This window comes from Pungitius pungitius, chromosome 6, assembly GCF_949316345.1.
Source record: "Pungitius pungitius chromosome 6, fPunPun2.1, whole genome shotgun sequence".
Taxonomy (NCBI): domain Eukaryota; kingdom Metazoa; phylum Chordata; class Actinopteri; order Perciformes; family Gasterosteidae; genus Pungitius; species Pungitius pungitius.
The window spans coordinates 19468159-19491961 of NC_084905.1; the positions used below are offsets into that span (position 1 = coordinate 19468159).

At 44.9% G+C, this 23803-nt stretch overlaps 1 protein-coding gene across 2 annotated transcripts in view; it reads right to left on the reverse strand.

Moving 5' to 3' along the window:
* Positions 1–6669: 6669 nt before the first annotated feature.
* lingo1a (leucine rich repeat and Ig domain containing 1a) overlaps positions 6670–23803 on the reverse strand; it is a 76156-nt gene continuing 59022 nt past the window's right edge. For both annotated transcript variants that reach the window (XM_037452352.2, XM_037452351.2), the window contains one exon: positions 6670–10658. In XM_037452352.2, the coding sequence (XP_037308249.2) occupies positions 8799–10646 (1848 nt within the window). In that variant the 5' untranslated portion in view covers positions 10647–10658 and the 3' untranslated portion in view covers positions 6670–8798. The remainder of the gene's footprint in view (positions 10659–23803) is intronic.

Consider the following 23803-nt stretch of genomic DNA (forward strand, 5'->3'; position numbering starts at 1 on the left):
TACCTCGAGGAAATCCTGCCAAATAGCTTTGCTTCGTACTTTTTGAAACATGAGCAAGTGAAATGTGCTGTTTTCTATCGCATTGGCTTCCAGGGTTGTTTTGAATGTCTTATTTGATACAGAGAGAAGCTTAAGCATCCTTGCGTTAACACAAACCTTTGGGACCGCATTTATTTAAAACGTGGCACAACCACTCAACAATTTGGAAGCTCTAAAGCGGCCCACCTGCACGAAATATATTGTCTTTTTCTTTTTTTTTGTCTTTGTAATCACAATCCGCACTAAAGCATATTTAAATTTTGTTTGCATTGCAACGGCCAGGAAGGATCTTTGCCTGGGATACGGCTGCACCGATTGACTTACTGCGTCAGCACTTATTTTTCTTTTTTACGATGCTCCTGTTTCATGAGCCGTAGTGTAACAACTCTCGTTTACGAGATGATGGAGCTTCGAAGTTCCCTTTAATGTTTCAAAACGGTCAAATCCCTCCAGGAGCGGACGGACGTGTCGCAGATCCTCCCGGGACAGCGGATTCAAGATGATAGTCCTTCCTCTCTGGCTCCGACCATGGTTCCAGACAGCCGAGCCTCATTCAGATGTTTGGCTCAGATTCCCAGTAGAGCAGCTCACGTCCTCAACGGGGGCCAGAGGTTCCGTCTCCGCCACGGTTTGTGCTTGAGCGATGTGATGTAGTTCAGCGACATACAATGAAGTGAGACAGAAAACAACACGTTGGTGACATGGTTTTTTTTTTCTTCTCGCATAAATGGAATAGGAAGAGTTCACCCCAAAAGTCCCGAGTGGGAAGACGCGCGTCGTACGCCAGCAGCTGTACGAATCAAATGCTCGGCCTTTATTTCTTTGGCAACACTCTGTAATGAGACACCAGCCGGTTCCTCCGACCTCACGTCGGGAGCGAAGTTGATTGTGGCCTCCACGTCAGAGAGAGTTTGTTGAGCCGGTTCTTGAGGGTGAATCGGGGGGCCTCCAGCAGAGGAGCGGACCACCAAAAAGAGCTCAAGAGACTTGTTTCTAAAAAATATATATATTGAATCTTTGTTTAGTGAACATGTTTTCCACAAGTCCATGTGATGTAACATGCAGCTGGATGAATGAACACAAAGGAAACTATGTTTTAAGGTTGGTGCTTCTGGAGTCTTTTTTTTTCAAATCCATGATGTGCAATTGAAAAAAGGGGGACATTCATTCTTTCGGTTTAATGGAAAAGCAGAAGTAGACCTGGTGGTCAGAGGCTTGCAGTCTGTTTGTGCAACATGCAGAACCAACCTGCCAAATGTGAAACCTCAGCTCAGGTTCTGCTGTGTGGTCAGGAAATGTACCTCTTAATTTGACTCTAAAGGTAAGAGAATAGGTTTTCTTGCTACAATCTACTTGCAAAAATACACAGATCTAATTCATACACCTTTTTGGTTGCTCCCCAACAGTCAGAATGTTTATTGTGTCATTGTTTATGTGTCATTTTTCTCTTCCGTCATCCTTAGTGACACGTTGTTTTTTACTTGTTTCCTGACACTTTTGTAAAGTCCCAGTTGCTAATTCATGTTATGTTAGTTATTACTAACGTAGACAATCAGGTTATGCTGAAAACATCTTTGAGGAATACAGATTCTGGATGAATATTAATTATTAAGCTGCTAAAAAGGACAAAACAAATTTTAGGTTGAGTTATTTTGCCGTAACTAGTTGGGTCACCTTTTTTCCTGGCTGCCCTGAAATTGCTAAATAAAATATATAGCTTAGAATACCAAAGGAATGTGTGTCTGTGGGTAAGAAATGGGTTTCTTGACTGTATGGTGGCCTTATAGTAATGACTACTGCATAGAAGTTCTGCCCTTTTAAAGCTCACGCTGAGGTAAGAACTTAAATCATCACATGGTCCATTTGTAAAAAGGTTGAAATCAAATAAAAGACACACGAGCGTTGGTATTGATGTGCTCTTGATGAATTAACAAAGACTCTGAACAGTCTAGATGAGTACACGCCGTGTTTTTTGTCGTTGTGTGATGGCTGAAATTCAGCGGGAACAAAGGGAAATAAAAGTATTTCCGATCACTCTGAATTCATTCATGAGACAGCGGATCTCAAGGGCTCTCCTCCGCGGTGTTATGTGAGGGAAACAGCATTTTCTTACACTCGCCTTCCTCCTTTGTGACATCTATTATCAAAGTTACTTCTAATTGAAGGCAATTCTGTCCCATGGAATGACGTACAAATGTTCTCTGGTCTCCTGTGGTGACAAAGCCCCCCCCCCCAAAAAAAGCTTGGATTTGTAAAATCTCCGAATGGCCATGGCTGTATTGCTCATCCTCAGTGCTTTGCAAAGAGACATTAGTCATTCCTGAGGCACTCAACTGGTTTCTGACATCTGCACAATTCTCAAAGAGATTGAGGTTGTCAACTGCAAACCACTTCTGCTCGATCTGCTGAAGTTACCCCCGTGGTGCAGTTATTACCTCTGTTGAAGATCAGCAACTGCCTCAGCAAATTGCTGGATGCCATAAAGCACACTCCACATAATGGCATATAATAATAATGGTGTTGGCAAATTAGCGTGACTTTATATATGTCTGTATTTTTCGAGAACAGCCTGTAATTAACATCAGTCAATGGTGACTGCTCTCACTTGTATTCGAACGACGATGTTATGCGCATAAAATATAAGCACAGTTGAGGGTAATGGTGACATGATTTTTAATGAATTAATGTGACTGTGCTCGATTTGGGTATCGTTGCTTTGATTTGGCACAGCTGTGTTTTGAGGGATTATTTAAGTGGGATTCGAGTTGGCAGAGAGTCAAGATCCTCCATCAACCGCCCCGGGCTGTGAAGGCTAATTCAGAGTTCCTTACAGTAAAGACACTGTGAAATACATGTTCTCATTTACCCTTTGCTGTGAAAGTCTCATGAGTGTTTGGTGTATTTTTATTTAACCTAAATAGACGAAAATAATGCATTTCTTTCTTTCAAATTAGTAGGAAAGCTCCCTCGGCCCGTTTTAATCCCATTGTCCTCGCAAGCAATTGATCTTTATCAAGAAGCGACCAACTTAGTCGAAACTCAAAGAGATCATTAATTGATTATTGCTCATCTTGCCTTCTCTGCGACACAATCGGGAAGGTCACTGAGGGAACTTCCAGGTCTGTCACCACCTTAGAATGATCATTGAGCTGCTACAGAGAAGGAACTGTTAGGAAGTGTTATCTTTTGTTGTGCTGTTTTTTTTGCATACAATGTACCTTTTATCACATCACTGAGATAACCTGACAGACAAAACATAACATTGGAATGCAGATGTTGAGAATAATTAAAAGTGAAACCCAAACTCACTAGCAGATTATGATACAATGCTGACAAATGGTAGTAGAGGTCTGGCTGTGATGTTTTGGTCAGATCCCGTCGTCCATCCAGCCTCCTACCTCCTGCCTCCAGCCTCCAGCCTCCTGCCTGCAGCCTCTAGCCTCTAGCCTCCAGCCTCTAGCCTTTAGCTTCCAGCCTCCAGCCTCTCGCCTCTAGCCTCCAGCCTCTAGCCTTTAGCTTCCAGCCTCCAGCCTCTCGCCTCTAGCCTCCAGCCTCTAGCCTTTAGCTTCCAGCCTCTCGCCTCCTGCATCCTGCCTCTAGCCTCCAGCCTCCTGACTGCAGCCTCTAGCCTCCAGCCTCTCGCCTCTAGCCTCCAGCCTCTAGCCTTTAGCTTCCAGCCTCTCGCCTCCTGCATCCTGCCTCTAGCCTCCAGCCTCCTGACTACAGCCTCTAGCCTCCAGCCTCTAGCATTTAGCTTCCAGCCTCCAGCCTCTCGCCTCCTGCCTACAGCCTCTAGCCTCCAGCCTCTAGCCTTTAGCTTCCAGCCTCCAGCCTCCAGCCTACTACCTTGTGCCTTCAGCCTCCTGCCTCTTGTCTCCTGCCTCCAGCCGCTAGCCTCCTGCCTTGTGCCTCCTGTTTCCAGCTTCCTGACTCCTGCCTTGTGCCTCCAGCCTCCTGCCTCCTGGCTCAGCTGTCGAACGTCGGCCAAATCATTTGCAAAATGGTCGCCTACTTCAAGGTGAAACCACAACCGAGCTCTCAATTATTCCACGCTGGCATATTCAGGCCTCACACAGGGGTATTGGAAGTGGAACAGAATTATGGGATGGATGGCCTCCTTACCTCCTCACCCCCATCACCTTGAGAAAAACTTCCCAGATCACCTTGCTGATACATCTGACTACCTGCTGCCCCCCTGAAGAGAGCCCAAATTACAGGTTCAGTATTGACTTTCCCCCTCAGCGGGCTGCCAAATAGACGGTTTTAATAGCAGACAGATGCAGCCTTTTGCCGGTCACATTTTCTTTTTTCGAACTGGAAACTCATGAGTCTTTCGCGGAGTTGTTGAATAAATGAAGAGGGAAGATTGAGTTGCCTGCAAAGACGTGGACTGCGGCACGTGGCCCCGGGGCACGAATGGCCTTTTTTTTTTTTGGACGCCATCCTGGCGCATGCGAGACAGCCACGAGGCGGGCAGGACGGAGGAAGAAACAGCAAAGCAGTCGAAAGCAACTAACAGTGGGGAGTCAGGTGGTTTTTTGTTGTGTAGCAGCAGGACTCGGGGAAGTATTTATTGACTGTGCAGAAGTGCCTGCTTAACTTCAAAGCAAACGCTGAATCCGCTCGTGGGAACCACAGCAGACATAAACCCCTGAACCCAGAAAGATCAAAGGCTATCCCATTATTCAACTTAAAGCACATTAAATATTCTAATATGTCTCAAATCTAAATAGACAACACACTACCAGGAAACCAACCTTTACGTGGATTAAATGGTAATCATGGATGTTTTTGAGATATTGTTCTGGGAATTGAAAAGATTATTATTAGCATTATTGTCGCGATCCACTTGTGCAACTGTATGTTAGTTTATTCTATAGTTAATCAATGAAAATCCGGCATGCACACGTCTTCTATTCAATTATTCATTCATTTTCCGTCTGCTACGCTATTGAGGATCCTGTTGGAAACGGTCAGTCAATGTCACGGTGGTATTGTCAAATAAAGCAGGCAGCATCCCAGCAAAGGGGGATTTAACGCAGGCCTGCTGCTGCTGTCTGGCTCCTGCTGGCATGGTAGCCTCTCAACCTTCATCATTCATGCCAGCAACAAAAGAAAATGTCATGCCCACTTTGCCCACCATGCTGAAGGAAGACTTTCGGTCCACAGCCTCCAGAACTGGACACATTGCTTCACACTTCTGAAAGGATGTTGCATCTTTGATTTCAACTTCCACAGAAACGCAATGAGACACTCGTGTGGGTTTGTGTGACTCCATAGAAGAGCTGCAAATGTTCAGCCTATAGGATTCATCAAAAGTAGTTATGGTGTGGTATGTTAACATTGAACGTAATATTTGTTTTAAATTGTGAATGGACCAGTGGGAGACACACAAAATGGAAGATTCTTTTCCCACTGGCAGGTTGCACCATTCTTGTCAGATTCAACTGATAACAACAAATAATGTTCAACTTCAGTTTTACAAAATGCAAAGCATATTTGCCTGTATTTAGACAAATAATCCACGCTATCATCTTGTAAAGCGGGCAAATTCTTATCAAAATAAAGCGCCATGTATGATGTGGAATTATGGACCTTGATACCGATTAGAAACAGCCTCCCTGTCATGGGTTTATATTCCATATCAAAACACAAATCTCAAATGCCATTTCATTTTATCATCTCGTTTTAGGCATCTGATGATTCCATTGTGTGAAAGTCACCGCCAAGAGGAAATTGTGCCTGCGTCTCTGAAATGTTATTAAGCACAGGGATTTGGATGAGTGCAAGGAGGAACCAGAGGTGTGTCTTTGTTTTCACGCTCAGTTAAAGAGAAGTGATTCGTCTCACAATGTCACAATCCATCAGCCTGTTCCTGACCTAGAAATATAAGCACGTATCTAATACCTGAGGATTGAGTACAATGGATGTTTCCATCACTCCGAAAGGGCTCTGAAACCTCAAGAATAGCTTCTCTCCTCGTCTTTTCTGCCTGTCTGTTCTCAAGTCAGATGAAAAATGAGCATGCTTTGATACAGCTTGGGGGGGGGGGGAAGGGAACATCAAAAGTCCCCATGGTGCCCTAAGCAAGGATGCAGGGATGGGGAATGAAAAGGAATAGGAGAGAGAACTTAATGCAGACCGGCACCATGTTTCATGAAAATGAGGCTGTCCTGCCGGTGTCCCTGGTCCTTTCCCATAACCTTCAAAGGGTAACCTCATTTGCTCATGTTTTGCAGAGAGACACCTCAAAATAAAGTAATGTTGCAATGTTACATAATTTTAAGGTTCACTAACTGCTTCTGTATTTTATGACTACAAATACAATATTTTTGTCTGATATAGATTTAAAAAATAACACAAGCCTAACTTCCTGTGTTAGAAATGTAGGTATTCTACGTGTTTCACTTTCATACATCTATTTTATATTATTGTAGAACTATGCATCATCTTATCTGGACCATTTTAGATGATGCATAGTTCTACAATAAAATGGATTAAATTAATTTTCACAGCCATATATCCCAGAACCAGAATAGCACTTAATGTGCCATTGGTAGAAAATAATGCTTCCCAACACATGCAGCTGTACCGCTAATTAAAAAAGAAAAGAAAAAAGACCATTGTATGTTTAAAAAAGTCCATAGATTGTTTAATACAACATACCATATTTTCAACAATTCAACATCAACGAAATTTTGTTAATTAAAAAAAAAAAATCTGCATATTACTGTTATTGCACAGAACAATTTGAATGTATTTTCCATAGATTTATTTTTTTGTATCTTTTTTTCAATTTTTTTGTAAAAAGTTGGCTTGGACTAGATGTTCAGTATAGCCCGGGGTCAAAAAAAAAAAAGGAATAACAGGAACCAAAAGAAAACTGAATGCCGTGGTCACTCAGGATCAAAAAAGGCTAGGTACAGTAGCCACACTTTGAACAAAGAGAGCATTCATTATCAGCAGAAGGGAGAACCATGAGCCATGTCCAGTGATTTTCTTCTTTTTTTTTTTTTCTTCTTCCTTGATGCAAAACGGATTACACCAAAGCTGCTTCGAATTGCTCCACGGGTGAAACCATCTGTGTCACTGCAACCATCTGCATATTCTGTCCATACTTGCAGCCCGTTGCTGCGCTGTTGTTGTCTGTAATGTCATCCATCATAAATAACTTAGCCTTTTTTTTTTTTTCTTCCTCACACACGCCCAGCTGTCCACAGTGTGCACTTGAAAAGGATGAAAAGGCTGTAACCTCAGATTCTATATGCAGGAATAACTAGGAGCGTACTATGCACAGTTCTTTTTCCCCTGACAAACATTGCACATATCCTGGGAATAGCCAACCTGGAAATTATCCTGGAAAGTCCTATTTCCGTGGCTTTAACGAGGGGAGCATCGGCACAAATAAACCTTTGATCTCCAAAAAACAATCAAGAAAAAATAACCAACAATGAAAGAAATTATTCTACAGCTTGAGGAGCACATTATATCCCAAAAATGCGGGCACCACAACCTTTGTTCCTCACAATCGCGTTGAGCAAAAAACTGCTTTCATATTATTTTTTGAAAGGTCTTGAAAACAATGTGGGGTAAACGCTTACACTGTTGTATTAGGGTATCAATGTCAATCTTTTTTTTTTTAGAAGGGTAAAGCCGCAGGATGGATGTTGCATTTATTCTTTTAACAGAGCCCCATCAGCAGCATCTCACATTTCCTTCTGCATCATGCCCTCCATCCATGTGAGGGCCCTGTCTGGCTTACATATGAGAATTAAGGATGAGTGACACTGATACTGATGTCATGTACTGGGCGCAGCATGTTTCATTAAAGCATTTCCCAAATGCTCGAATCCAATATTAAAAGCCACATTGAGCAAGCTAATTTGCTGCTAGTTTAGACCACTAAATACTGTTTGTCTATTCAAACTTACGGTTGTGAGAATTGGTATCAATAGTAAAAGTTGCAGAGATGTATTTGTATATCGCTCCGTGCACGCATTTGCCGAGCACTTGCATTTGTTTATTCCACATTTCACGTTACATTATGACCCATGTAAACATTATTCGTCATTGTACTTTCTATAAATGGTGTGAAATTAAAATCCGCTTTCATATAGTACACATAAAAGTGTTGTATTCCCCGAAACAGTATTTTTGCAAACCGCTTTTTTTAAAACTCAGGTATTGTGACACAGACCTACTGTACATTTGATGGATTACAGACATGTTACAGAATTACAGAAAACAGACCAATTTGAGCACATATAATAATGATGAAGTAGTTTGAATGCATCAACTTTGTATAAATGTGCTCATCAACCCAGATAAATCTCACTCATAACTTGACATCTAACCTTGGCGATCAAAAAAGAGAACAAACGGTAAATTAAAGATACAGACACAAAACAGCTATGGCCAAACTATGATCTGCCCCTCGCATTACGGTTGTTTGAAGTGTTTTTCTTTCCGATATATTTTTCCCAGTATAAATCTGCAGGAGTATGAACTGTTTATGACAAATTTGACTTCCAATTAATGCCCCTAAAGGCCTTGTAGGAGCCACCAATAGCCGTAGCGGTGGATGTGCTTTTGTTCCCTCTCATTTGCGAAAGTCAAGAACTGCCTTCCTTCCTAGTTCTTCGGTCAAAAAAAGAAAAAGAAAAATGTTAATAGACCAGAATCCACAATTTCGTAATGGGGTAAAGAAAATGTCTTCTTTTCCATTCGTCTTGTTTTTGTCGTGGCCGAAACTAGCTCCGTTAAATCATTTTCATGTTAAACTTGCGAGGAGCATCCACCGTGCCGCTGCTCATGCCAGCGTCCGATTTCCGGGGCACATACTCGATCTCAATGTTGTGCTTGGTGTTGCCTTTGCCTCTGCTCCAGAGGAAGAGCAGCACCAGGCAAAACAAGACGACGCCGAGGAAAGAGATGAAGCCCATTGTGGTGGCAATGATCAACGTCTTTATATCGAAGGGGAAAGGGGCGTTGGCTCTTGTGCCGTTGCCGCCGGTTTCTGCGGGCTGGTTGGAGATGAAGGCAAAGGTTTTGTTGGGCTGGTGTGGCCAGTCGGGCGAGTAGCTGTGAATGTGCAGGTGAGCGAGGGAGGTGTCGTTTCCCCCGGCGTTGCTAGCTATGCACACATATGTGCCATTGTCTTGAATCTGGGCGTATCGAACCTCGAGGGTGCCGTCCGGCAAGACCGAGAGCCTCCCGATGGTCTTGGAGGTGATGAACTTTTTCTGCGGGGAGAGCCACATTATCAACGGGGCGGGATCTCCGTCCGCCTGGCAAGCGAAATGAACGATGGCTCCCTCGTCGACAAACTTCTGCTGGGGTTTGCGATCTTTAATCCTGGACTTGCGGCACGTGAAGTAGTTTGGCTGCAGGACATCCGGAAAGTCTTTGAATTCTTTGCCTTGGACGAACTCGGGGGAGGCGCAGGTAGGCTGCTGCCTGTTGAAGTTCAGCCTCCAGCGTCGCCGAAAAACCCATAACAGTCGGCAGTCGCAGGCCAGTGGGTTATCGTACAGGGCAAGGGTTTCGAGGTTGCCGACTGAGTGGAAAGCGGACTCCTCTAAGGTGCTGAGAGAGTTTCCAGATACATTAAGGATCTTCAGGTAGTTGAGACCACGGAAAGAGTAGGGCTCAATCATTGCAAGTCTACCCCCGACCAGGTGAAATTCTTGCAGACGCAAGAGATCGTGTAGCTTGTTCCCCTCAATGGTATGGATGGGGTTATATGAAAGATTTAGAAAGCGCAAATAAACCAAGTGCCGCAAGGCCACATAGGGAATTGTGGTCAGGTTGGCGTTTGCAATGGTCAGGGAGGTCAGATTTAATCCATACAAGCAATTTGGAGTCATCGTATCCAGGTATGGCCAATTGGCTATTTCCAACACTTTTAGCCGATAGAGCCTTTTGAAGGAATAATCCCGTATGACATTGATATTGAGAAGGCGCAGCCTGAGCGTGATCAAACTGTGGAGGTGGGTAAACGCCTCCGTTGGCACAGAGGACAGGTTGCACTTCTCAAGACTCAGGTGCTCGAGGCTACTCAAGCCATGAAAAGCCCGGTGAGAGATGAAAACCAGGTCGTTATCACCCACCTCTAAAGATCGCAGGTTGTACAAATCCTGGAACATGTAGTCCAACAGGATGACAATCTTGTTCTCACTGATGTCCAGCTGTGTGAGATTGCTCAAGCCTGTGAAGACCCCCAGCTGGATCAGCTTGAGCTTGTTGCTACGCAGGCCCAATGTCCGCAAGCCGTAAAGGTTGTTGAAGGCTCCAGGTTCAATGGTGGAGATCGTATTTTCGCTGAGCTCCAGGTGCTCCAGGTTGGGGAAGATGCCAAACTCGTCTGGGTTGATGGTTCTGATGCGGTTCTTGCTGAGGTCCAGCAGTTTAGTTTCTGCAGGAATGCCCTCAGGGACTGTCATGAGCTTCTTGCGGTGGCACATCACGGAGCGCTCTTGAACGTTGCACTCGCAGCGGGACGGACAGCCTGTGGTGGAGCCAGAGAGTACAGTGCCCAGCATCAGGATCAGAATGGGCTGCCAACAAGCCACCAGGTAGCTGTGCCCAGTCGCTTCCCTGGCCGCCATCTTATCGGTTACCTACGGAGACGCAGAGAAGAGAGAAAATATTTAGTGACAAACCGATGATTTAGACTACCTTCACTTTTGGCAAATTCTTTTGAATATATATTTTTTCAAGCTACGGTCTGATATGCAAATATGCTCTCATAAATTCAGCAATTTCACATCATATGTGGTGGAAGTGGAGGCGGTGTAAAGTGTAAACCTACATTAAAACTATTGCCTTTGGTTCTTTTGGTTACTTCAACCATAATAAGTGCAAAAAAGATGGTGTGACACAATTCCGAACAGAACAGTGAGTATGAAAACTGCTGCGATATTCATGCTACACACTCGAGATGAATAGAGGTGGGTGGTTACAAGGAATAAGCCATGTGCTTCCATCAATGTGAGAGTGCTGACAGGTTAGAATTCTGCATACAGCACTTTTCTGCACAAGAGCTTCAAAGGGTATTTCAAATGCAAGTAGCTGCTGTGAATGGACTACGGTTTACCAAACCTATATTTGTGATATGAGAGAGGAAGATAGTTTCTAAACAATACAATCAAATGGCAAATGATGACACTGATGTGCATACATCTTGCACTGTACACTCATTGTGCATGCTGTCAAGTGCCACAGCGGCCCCTCCCCCCGCCCCGGGATGGTGGCAAGCGTGATGTATGAGCTGTTGCAAACTCTCGACTCTAGCAATCCTTTACGATAAAATATAGACCATACACCAACAGGGAATTGGATACAGAAAAATAAATACAGGGTTTTAGTGCAGAAAACAAACCTTTTGATTCAAATGCCATCTGTTAGCATGCCTCAACCCCTTCCACTAGCAATGTAATTAATAAATGATTGTGTCTTTTTAAAATGCGTCGTTGTTTTTAAACATCCATTATGGTACAAACATAATTGATGATAATAATTATGAAAAATTAGTTTCTAGTGTAAGGTAGATTAAATTAATATGAGGTTTTAATGATTCTTATTCATAAGATATATTTTTAGTTTTTCTAGTTTCTCTTGATTACAATCCCTAGTTTTAAAGGAAATTATTTTCTATGTTAAACAATGTATAGTTGAATTAAAATTCACTAAGGACATAATGCAAATGTGCAAGAAAAGTAAAACAGAAACCATGTAATTCACATCCATTTCACACTAAAAAGACAAATACAAAGCCTCTGGGGACACTTATATGAGTGATGGCTGTTGTCGCAATACGTAGAATATTACAAGTGGTACCAGGTTAAATTTGCTTCAATAGTAATTGCTAACAAACAAGGTTTTGTGAAGGATAGTGAAAGCACACGTTGGTCCTTTCATGGATCGTATCATATAGGACAGATAGAGACTGTACAGTAATGTGGGAAATATCTCTGACATTGTGGTTGTATGTTGTATGTTGACAGTTAATTACGGGGTGACGTGTTACTCCCATTGTGGTCAAAACCAATAACATTTTCCCACTAAACCCGCGGACAAACAGCATCACACTCATCCGAAGATGATTCATGGATTAGATTTACTTGACTCAATTTCATCTTATTTCCTTTGAGGTTCAAAGTTCAGATTGGAGATTTGATGACACGATCTATAATCAAGTGAAACCAAGAGATGAAGATGCGCTCAACGCCACGGGCTGAGCTGTGTCGGTCCTGCAGCCATCGTTAACCGTTATTCCTTAACCCACATTCATCAAGTCAGTGCTGAGGGCAGTGGGGCTGCGTACTGCATGATAAGACACGCAAGAAGGACTGGCCTTATCACAAGTTCAATTCCATCCGTCACCACGTATCATGAGCCCATTGCATATTGGATGTGTCATTGAGACGCTATTATGTCCATCTCTATTACCACTGACACGGAAACCCAATTAAGAAAAATGATAAAATCATAATCCCTCGTTGCTAAAAGTCGGCAAACTGCAACCTCAGCGGGTTGTGGCCCCCGGTCCGGCCCTCTCAGCGAGCCTTCGATACAAGGCGGCTCTGATGCTTTTCGGCTCCAGCAGCCAATAAGGGAAACGAGTTAGGACGGGGACACATTAGGATGAAGAATGCCGTCCACGAGGGGAACATTTGCGGCACTGTTTTGTTAATGATCTGGTGTTATCGTTCCTTACCAGGCATGTAGTCTGAATACACTTCTTCATACCAATCAGAGCGCGAGTGAGCGCCCGGAGAATTACATTAATCGAGGTGAAGTGGGAGGGGGCGTGTGCGTCAAGAAAAGCATGTGGTGGAGGAGACGAATGGCGGCGACGCTGAATAAATTAGGACCCGCTAGTAGAAAAACGTCACGTTTTTGAGAGTGAAAGTCCAAATCAAATTGCTATTGACTGTTACAGTTGCAGTCTAACGTTAGATCAAGCCAACGATTTTTATTTATTGTTCATTTATCTGCAATGAGCACAATCAAGCCTGTTTCGGGAAGAGCTATTGCAACCACACACGCATCCCCCCCCCACCCCAGTGTCCTCGCCTGCCTGTCGCAAGACATCACTCCTGAGCCTTGTCCGACACCTTGGTTAAATACCTGTAAGCTGCTGGGAAAGCCCTAAGATAATGCTGAAGTTAACTCCAGCACAAAGTGTTAAAAGCCTTTAAAGCCCCATTCCTGCTTAGTCAGCTGGGGGGGGGGGGGGCAAATCCCTGATGGACCCAGCGGCGGGAATTGATGCACTTGTTACTGTTTACAAGCAGTTGCTACATTCATCAATATCCTCCTTAGTGAAGCGGTATCCCTTTTTTTTTGTTGTGTTAATTTTAAACCAACACTATTCTCATTTATTGGGGTGTGTGTGTGTGTGTGTGTGTATACGATACAAGATCAACCACACTTTGGCTACACCCCAACATAACCAGGCGAGTGCGACCTTTGCCCACCGGGCTCCCTTTTCACGGTGCGATAATGCCGCCGCGATGAGTTTCGGAGGGAAAGGTCACCGTGGTGTCATTGAGAATCCGAGCCTGCCCGGTGAGATTGGACGCCGCGGTTCGTGCCCGCGAAATGGCCAGGGCTTAAACGTAAGCCGACGCCCGACAGATGGACCGGGCGAAAGCCCTAATCCGGGGGGGGGGGGGGGGGGGGGAGCCAAGAAGAAGCCGGGCCGCCGCAACAAGGTGCAGAATTCCAATCGGGCGGCCAGCTGTTTGTGCCGAACTCCGCCGTGACACGTGTTGACTCCAGTTCCTCCCGATCTTCAAACCAAAAGCGGGTCACGCGACGTTTTGCGCGGCGGTGCGCTGCTCACTGATGTCTGATCCCATCCGACCAATTTGAATCGGGGAGGCTCATGTCCAACGAGGCACTCGTCGATAGGCTTTCTTGTGCAGCTCGATAATGCAGATATCTGCAGAGACGGCACGACATCCGACGTCGTTTATTGTCCAAACATTCCGCGAATTTACATTAAGTTCATGTTTGCCAATGACCTATATATCGGATTTCACCTCATCCGGATGAGCTTTCCTTTTTTTCTACGAAACAAACACCGTGTGGATGATAGTGGGATTCATTTCGATCAGTAGTCTAATAAGGTAATGAAGGTAATGTTTCATTAAAATGAAACCTGTGAGCTCTTCCCCGACGTGTGAATGTGGGGTTCCTTCCTCATAGAACTCATTAGCCTCCGTTCAGAGGATCGTTTCACTTTCGGCTCTCCAGGAGACGTGAGACAGGGGAACAGCCTCCAGAATATCAGACTTCTATAAAGCGGATGCGGATGGATTTTGGGAGGACTCACTAATCAGGACTACTAATGAGAACCCGCTTTCCTTTCACAACCCCCATCACCAAAAAAAAACCAAATTATTTGTGTGTTTGGGGAATAACACAACAACTTCTAGAATGTGTGTCATTTTACAGAAAAGTTCTATATTAAATTTAATTATCGAATAACTCTGGGTCTCTGAATACCTTGTTTGCTTTATAGTAGGCAGTAGGCCTTTTGGAGAACGGAGCTAAACAGGTGCACACCTTCACGGTTCATTTCATTCATCAAAGAACAGTGAACGAGCTCATCATTTTAGCTCCTAATTTATGCAGCCTTCATGTCCAGGGAAGGACAACATTCTATCTCGCCAAATATGAACAAACAAATTGCAATGGCAATAATAGATCTTTCATCTCTGAAAAAAAAGAAAAATCCGGATCTGGTGACATGACCGCGAAGTTTATTTCTACACTATTCCATACCTTCTGCTGAAAGGTGTGCTCTGGCCGCACCTAAACACGGACACTTCAACTGGTGTACCACGTTAACCAGGCTGGTCGGGTGTGTAAACAACTGCTCACTGGCTCTCAACCCCAAGTACAGCCGAGGTTGATGGGAGCGTCGTTAGTAATGTTTACCGAGGTAATAAATCAAGGGAGAATTAGCGTCATTTTCTCATAGACCATTACACACAAAGAGACTTTTTGCAACCAGTTTCCGGCTTGAAAACACTTACAACATTTCTCCACTCTTAAAAAAACCTGAGGTCGACACCTGATATGTGGTAATAAATCAAAGTAGTGGATGATGATGGAGTCGGATGACAAGCCAGAGGATAACCTAAGCTTTCTATATATGCTTCTACACTGTATATATACTGTATATATACACACACACATACATACATATATATATATGTATACAAACTACATATAGTAACTTTAATAAGTAGCAGGCGTGGTTCCTTTAATGCCGTAGTACTAACTATGCAACACTAGGAGATAACACTATGTACATTTTGAGTGAAAGTAACTCTGTTGTGAACAATGATTTTCATATTTTCCCCCCTAAGGCTAAAAGAAAATGCTTCACAGGCAGGAGGGCTGCTTCTTACACACACACACACACACACACACACACACACACACACACACACACACACACACACACACACACACACACACACACACACACACACACACACACACACACACACACACACACACACACACACAGATGCTGTTGAATTATTCTGCCTGTCTGCGTGTTGCTTTGTCCCATATTGCGCCCCCTCCCCTCCACCGACAGGCTCTCCGAGGCCTGATCTTTTGGGTTTGGGACAACTTGCTGACACAGCCCCCAGGGCTCAGGGGGGGGGGGGGGGTTGATTGTGTCCCGGCGGCGGGCGGTTACACGTGAACTGTTTTTTTTTTTTCCAGCGGGAGAGACGGAGACCTTCGGTGCTACGGAGCATCGCTCGCCGCTACGCAGGAAGCGCTGACAGCATGGCAGTGGGGGGGGGGGGGGGGGGGGACTGAACCTAGCTGGTTTAATTAGTCGGAAGGATTGAGAGGCCCAGTGAGATGCCTAATTGCCAAAAATGATCATTGATGTGATTCATCAAGAAAAAGTAAATGATTCGCTGGATCTTGATTACATAATTGGATTCGAATATCTTTGTCTTTTTGGACTGTCGGACAACGCAAGCAAAAGCTATTTGCATTCAAATTCAAATGTAGCAGATTGTTGGTAAATCTGAATCTTTTGAATTTGGACAGGTATAGATCAAATGTTCTGAAGTAGAGAAAAGGAGAATCTTTTGCTGTTAATGGACTTTAATTTTGCCAATATTCCCCGATGATCCTACATTAGTTAAAAGAGGATTACGTTTTTAATGAAAATGGGCGCAAACATTTGGTTCAAAGTTTTTGTTATACAAAGATAAAAACTGTCAGTTTTACTACATAGTTACAAATAAAATTCCTATTTGTTTTTTATGACCGAAATGTAATGTTAATCCAAGGTAAAAAACCTCTTTACTTCTCCTGCATAAGCTCCTCACAAGAGAATAAACACTGAAGTCTCATCGTTATTATTGTAATGAATTCACAGGCTGTTGTTCAGAAAGTGAAGGACCCCCTCGTTTCCCCCCCACGCAGCCACGAAAAACCATCCCTCGTGAGATCATCCTTCTCATCTTCACCTACACGTGGCATCTACTTGTCAAACCAGTAATTGTTGTCATCATTATTATGTTAAACCGGTTATTTCCATTACCTTCTGTATGGATAAAAAAAAGAAAAATAAGCAGTTGAAGTTCACATCCCCCAAATGAAGAACGTGAGGAGTTCAGTCTCTGTCAACTTTCTGCCGCCAGTATCTAAACTTCTTTAAATAATCCACATTATGGCTCAGAATTAATCATTCATGAGTGATGAGTTAATATTATGCAGCTAAATCAAGCCTTAATTCTGTCTAGATTTAATTTAAGAATGAGGCCGCTTATGGAAATCAGAGCTGTTAAATGGAGAAATGATCTGCATTTGAAAGGTGAAAATGTTAAAATTGCACACAACAGCTTTTCTGTATATCTCCAACTCAATGAATCCAACGCTTGGCGGGAGGTTAAGGGAACCTTTGGCAAACGTGTCGCTGTCCTCACCCAACTTGTGAGTGAAGGTGTCCTTTACTTGAGAGGGAGTGAGTGAATTTGACGAGCGAGCGATGACGACGCGAGGCTTTTCCGTGGGCGTCCACGTGGAAACACGCCTTCATCTCACGATCGATCAGCTAAGCAGTATCTCATTGGCCCATCTCTTTGGGTGCGATGGGCACCGCGCGCAGCGCCTGAAGTGCCGTGTTGTCGTTTAATTGTGACTGGCGTCCTCCCAGGGCTGCGATTAAAATGTCCCCTTTTGCTCAGCTGACCCCCCCCACCCCCTCCCCCCCCTCCCAGTGAGGCCTTTTAAAGGGAAATGAGCTGTAATTAGTAGATGGAGAGGTGACCACTTTGCAGGAAAATGCCACACACGTGCTTTGGGTTCAGACGGGCGGGGGGGGGGGGGGGGGGCGACGCCGTCGTCTGCTGCTGAGGAGGAAAACGGCAAAGATGGCAATGAGTCCCACTGGAAGAAGCAGAAAGCTCGAATACAACAAGGGGACGTGATCTTCCCCCCACTGCTCACATTTTGATGCTACAGCGCCCCTCGTCTCCGGAAAAAATTCTACCGCAACAACTGACCTGAAATACGATAGAGATGGTTAATGTCAAGTTGAGTACAAAGGAGTGCTTTTTTTACAACAATAATTCCGTTCGCGACAAAGTAAATAAATTTAACATTAGCTAGAAATGTAACCGCATGCCTCTTGTAACGAAACTGCCTCACAGATCAGTGGCATGAAAACCACTCATTGGTCGCCTGGAATCAGTGGCGTTAAGATTCTGTTTCAGCACCACAACAAAACAAATGTTTGGGGGGGGGGGGGGGGGGGTTGTGTCGTTTTTCCTTTCTGCTCCGATGTGAAAGAGTCGAGAGGTCCGTCAGATTTGACCTTCCGAGCCATTAACGATGGGTCTGGCGGTACATCACGGAGGCCCTTTCTGTTCACTCGCTATTTAAAAAGGCGAAAGTACACCGGACAGGTTTTTTTTTTTTTTTTTTCTATGCGTTGACCCGGACTTTCATCGGCGGACTTTCGACACTGGATTATATTTCGACGACGGACCCCCCCCCCGGGGAACAACGGCGCATTTTTAAAATGCATGCGGTGTTTTGTTCTCGCATTGCCAAACGGTGACTCAGGATCCCTGCTTCAACCCCAATGAATCACCCCCATTGTATTATGCAAACAAAATGGCTCCCGTTGAGGCAGGCAGACTTTTTGTAAATGAACCGTCCGAAGGCTACAGTCTGTGCCGGATGATCGATTCGATTGGCTCGGTGCCGGGGAAAGCGGGCCGGGCCAATGGCACGCGCCAGCATCGGAAACTAATGACAGTGTTAAGGGAATAATGGGATTCGTTGCACGTTGCATCTGATATGTAAGCATGAGACGGATGCTTTTCCGAATCGAATGTATATACTCAATTATTGAATTCCTTCCAAAAACGATACGACTGCAAATCAATAGATCCAGTAATTTTCACGTTTATCATCTATCATTTTCTCTTCTTTTTTTTCATGACTGCTATTTCATAAATAAACAAAAATCTCACGGAGAGCGGCGCGGCTCCAGTGCAGCGGAGATAGGGGGGGGGGAGTTTAATCCATGTCCTCCGAGTGATTGCCCTGAAAGATGAAGTCTTAATTAGGCTGATAAAAAGCCCCCATCATGGCGCGATTGACACAGGGCTGGGAAATGAGAAAAAATGCAGAGACGACGGTGTATAAGATGGCTGAGACGGGCTGGGGAGACAGTTTGGGGGGATGGGGGGGCGGGGGGTGAAATGGGCTGTTCACTCTGGTTCTCCAGAAAGAGGGAGGGAGAGGGAGTGGGTGGGGTGGGGTGGGGTGGGGGGGGGGGAGCATTGTCTCATCTCTCTGAGCAATCCACCTGCTCCAAATTCCCTCATAAGAAGCTTAGAGAAGAATGCTGACCTTCATATATAATCAAAGATTATGCGGAAGGAAAAACAACAAGAGTTTTTCGGAGTACTTAAGCGGCAGCAGCACCTCGTGGGACGTTCGAGCAATTAAAGACAAAATGACTTGACTAAGCTGTCCTTGCATCCTCCCCGTTCCTTATCTCGGGTTCCCTGTAGAACGAGAGGAGGTCAGGAAGATAGTGAAAGGAATAGAGTCACATCTCACTCGCTCTGCTTATCCAAAGGGGGGGGGAGGGGGAAGGGGGGGGGGGGGGGGGGGGGGGGGGACCTCGGCTCTAGAAAGACAATATAGGTGTTCCGCATGCGACGCGCGGATCAATGACAAGGTGACCCTGTGCGGTAATGGCAGATGGCTTTAGGGTTGCCAAAGACGCTGCGAATCCCCCCCCCCCCCCCCCCCGTCGACACTTTGAAGAAGTGAAGTCACACAATTAATGCATTTTGAATTCTGTCCCCTTTTGAACCAGAATGAGCGGCTTTTCCCTCCCTTTGGCGCCCTCGCTGAGGCAGGCCCGGCGGCCGGGGGGGGTGGGGGGGTATTCGTTCCATCTTTGACGTCGCGTCGCGTTTGCCTTGTTGTGACGTTACTCGACATTTACAGAGGAGACGTAAGCCGACAGTGCCGAAACGCAGCTACCTGCGCCGAATAGACCCCTTTTCCGCGTTCCTTTTGTCTGTGACTCAACGCGATGATATTCACGGTGTTGACACGCGGCTGAAAGAGCGGAAACGGAAGCGGATGATCAAACACATTCGTACCTGAGATCTAAAAAATTGATTATAGAGAATAGACAAACAATTTCCCTGCAGAGTTTCATATTCAAATGACATTTAAATGTTGCATTTTGAATTGTAGTGTTGTTTGATTTTCATTTCAAAATACCAATTTGCTACTTTCCTTTGACGGGTGTTTCTCCACTATTTTTTGACCATGATTTAAAAAAAAAAAAAAATGTTCATTACAAAAATGATGGCGGAATTCACATGATTAAAAAATGCTTGGCTTTTCCTGTCCTTCTTGGGTCATATTTCCCTTATTGCTCTTTCGCTCATTATTGCAGAAGCAAGCACAAAAAACAAATGCAAAAAGAGCTGAATTATTTATCTGGTATTTACGTATATACCTCAGGACCAGGGTGACTGTATTAGTGGGAGAAGATTACTCTTGAGGTTTTTCTTTTTTAGGGCATGCCGTAGGACCAATTAACTGAATCCATTACTTCAACCATCAAAAGCAATATTTTAATAAATTGAGTAACACTGCAAGCGACGCAAAACTATCACCTGCCTCCGTCACGGCAGTAACGCACGCTTTCCCCGTCTTTCCCCTTTGCTAAATCCGTTATTCCAGAGATGCCGGGGGGGGGGGGGGGGACTCGATCCCTCGCTCTCTCTCTCTCTCTCCTCCGGGGGTCCCCGCAGGTCCCCGAACTACTTTGCACTTCTGTGGCGGCACGTCACTCGCGTCAAATGCAAGGTCAAATGCCATTTGGTTTTTCTCGCCTTTGATCGGCCGCCTGGTCCCTTTCATCAGTCCCCACCTGCCACCACCCGACCCCCCCCCCCCCACCCAAACGCTCACACACTCACACACACACAGTGACAACGTGACTGGCAGCAGCCGAAGTTAGAAGCTGTCTCTCGAGGGGCGAAGCGCACAAGCAATCAATGAACTTGAACTCAAACTCCCGACGTCAGAGGTTCGCTTTTGGAGGAGGAAAGAATCCAACTGGACCTCACTGTGCTTTTTAAAGTGAGTCCAACAGGGGAAAGCGTTCTCACAATAATTCATCTGTGGTTCTCTGTCCCCTGATTTGAATACGGGGGGGGGGGGGGTCATTAGTCACATGTCACCTCTCCACCACGACACAGAAAGTACCCCTAAAAAAAAAATACAACTGGAGTAATTGGAGTACCTGTTAAATCCAGTATGTTACGCTTTGAAGCTCACAAGTAAAGAATGTTGTAATAAAATTGGCCTACTATGGATAAAGTGAAAATTTTAAATGATCCTGATGTTATGTTGAAAAACTATTCTTATTCGTTTACATTAAAATAACACACATGAAGAAAATATGTACTATAATACTTATTTACGTGAAATGCCAAATTGTCCTGCTGTATTTTGATGACTTGATAAATGGAACACAAGATTTTTGGACGCTGCTCACACTGAATATGCAAATGTGATGCATTAGTTTGACAGTGGAAACTCGGGGATTCATCAATATTGTTGAAAGTTGCTGTAGCACAAATGAGGATGTTTGGATAACATTGTAATTAATTATTTGTTGGGACCTTGTTTGATTCAGGATTTTTATGCTTCATAAACATGTTTCAGATTTAACACAAATGCAGGTGGCCAAGTAGCAAGAGCTCATGCATTTTACATTGAACTAATGAAAGAGGACGTTATATGTTATATACTACACGCCTTATATGTCACACAAATCCAAGCTCACGCACTCAAGTGTTCATTTTCCAACAAATAGCCGTATCCCACAACGCAAACTGGATTTGGCGCCGACAATCAGTGCCAGAGCACAAGCCGCCGTTATTTCTCCGAGAACTCTCTCTCTCTGCAGGTGAGATTACTGCTGCTGCTGCCTCGTGTCTAGCAAACAACGTCTCCTCGTGTGCCACCCAGCCGGGTCGATAGCCTGAAATCGGACCCCTTGTTTCCTCCGTGCACTTTAGCTCTCCTCCAATCGACGGCATTAGCGGTTCTTTGTTACAACGCGCTGTCAATCCCTTCCCTTTCGCTCCCTCTGCGTGGTGACAGTGAGTGGGTGAAAGAACCGAGGGAGGGAGAGAAAAAAAAGAGAGAGAGAGAGAGAGAGAGAAGAGACAGAAAGAAACACACGGAGAGACGGAAAGGACGGACGGACGGACGGGGGGTGGGGGGGCTTCTCGGGGAGTTAAACAAGAGAGAGTGCGAGCGAGGGGGGAAGAGCACCAACGAGGTGGAGGGAGTGAGCTTTTAGGGAATTGAAAGCCTTTGCCTCTTTTATGCCTCAAAGCAAAAGGCCCCTGCTGTCTTGCATCACATGATGAATAGGTGCAGACGCCCCGATGGATGAAAAGCACCTACACATATCTGACCAAAAGGAGAGCATAATGGGCTTGAAGCACATTAAAATGTTTGAATGATCGGAGAACACTTTAGTTCATGTATCACAGAGGGTAGCCTCTTTATACCGTGGCAGAACAATGGAGGGGGGGGGGGGTCCATGGTCATAGTGAATGCTAATGGAATTAGCGACTGTTAATGGCGCTTTCTGAGTGCCGAAACAGGAAAACCTTCAGCGGATCCCACGTACGCGACAACTTTCCCCTCTGAGTAGATCCTTGGTTCGGACTGCCACGCACAGAGGTGCTGAGAGCCGAGAGTGCTCGTGTGCCGCGTAAACACTAGACTCGGTGAACTCGGGATCTCGACGAGGTGTTCTAACAGCCATCGAAATCAGGCAGGTGGGGCGGCAACACTAATCTTCTCGACACTCGTGGAGGATATCGTTGGCTCCGTTGGAGTGTGGCCGCGTAAGTGGAGCTTCTGTCGCTCCACCAAATGGGTTTCCAGTTGCGTCCGTGAATATTAATTGGGGACAGTTGCATCGTAAAAATAGTGGATTCTTACTGTACGTTGAAAAGAAGTCCCTCATTGTTGATGCCTCAGCAGTTCCTTCTCTCGAGCTGCCAGTCTAAAGGCAGAAAATGCCTTTTCATTTGCCTCCGTGCCCAATTACCTGAGTAACGTGCATCGTACAATCGTCTGAAAGATGGGCGTCTTAATTTAAGTCTGCCTGGCAACAAGGGCGTCAGCATAGGCACTGACTCGTCCCTATAGGGACTGCATATGCAGAGAATACAAATGTCCCCTCTAGTGGGTTGGGGGGGGGAGAACTTTCCAAAAAAGCATTCCAACACCTCCCCAAACCCTTGGGCCAAACCGTCGGCACCACCGACGCCGTCGAGGCGGTTCGCGTCAGGAGGTTAATCCAACATTGGCATTGACGCAGAGGTTGCATATTTTGAATTGTGCGTGGTCTAGATGATCATTTTATTGAAAGCTGGAGATAAATCCACGGTGAAGCAATGTTGGAGTGAAAATCCCGTGTTTAGGTGAAGACTGAGGAGGGTCGAGGCTCACAGCACAGTACACGCGGGCCAAGGATTCATTCCTGCTCGCTGTTGCCGTTTGAAAACATGTGGTAATCCAGCTTTTCTTTGCAGGCACTTTGGATTTTTTTTTTTACACAAGCATAAAAGGTGAAATTGCTCTCTCGAGGCCCCTTTGGCTGAAACTCTCCAAAGACATTTTTCACAACACTGTGAAGCTGATCAGGATTAGGTGCACCTGTATGAGGTTACATGGCTCCTTTAAAAGTGAATGGTACAGGTTAATAGAAATGCATGACATTCATTAAACAGGCCTTTATCAAGGCTCTTCATGCAATCTTGATTAGTCCCTTCAGATGGTTTCAAACTTCAGATTGCTTTGATTAAACAGCCACTAATAATAAATGCCAAGTCACAGTGAATTGTGGATGTTATCACATAGCATCGAGCGTACAGGAGTGTACTATTCTTATTTTTGGAGCATTGCGACCGGTAGCATTAATACGGTGACTGCAGAATCCCAGATTTTGTGGAACTTCTTGATTGCGATTCACATTAATTATGTTAATGTGTCCACCACCATGAGATTCAGGGCAACGCCATCCCAGTTGAACAAATTAGATTCCAGAAATCACGCAATGAAAAGCCACTATCACTCCGATGAAGGTAAAATGGAGGGCAAAGCATTGGCTGCATGCCCAAATGTGTGTTACTGTGCAGTATTCACT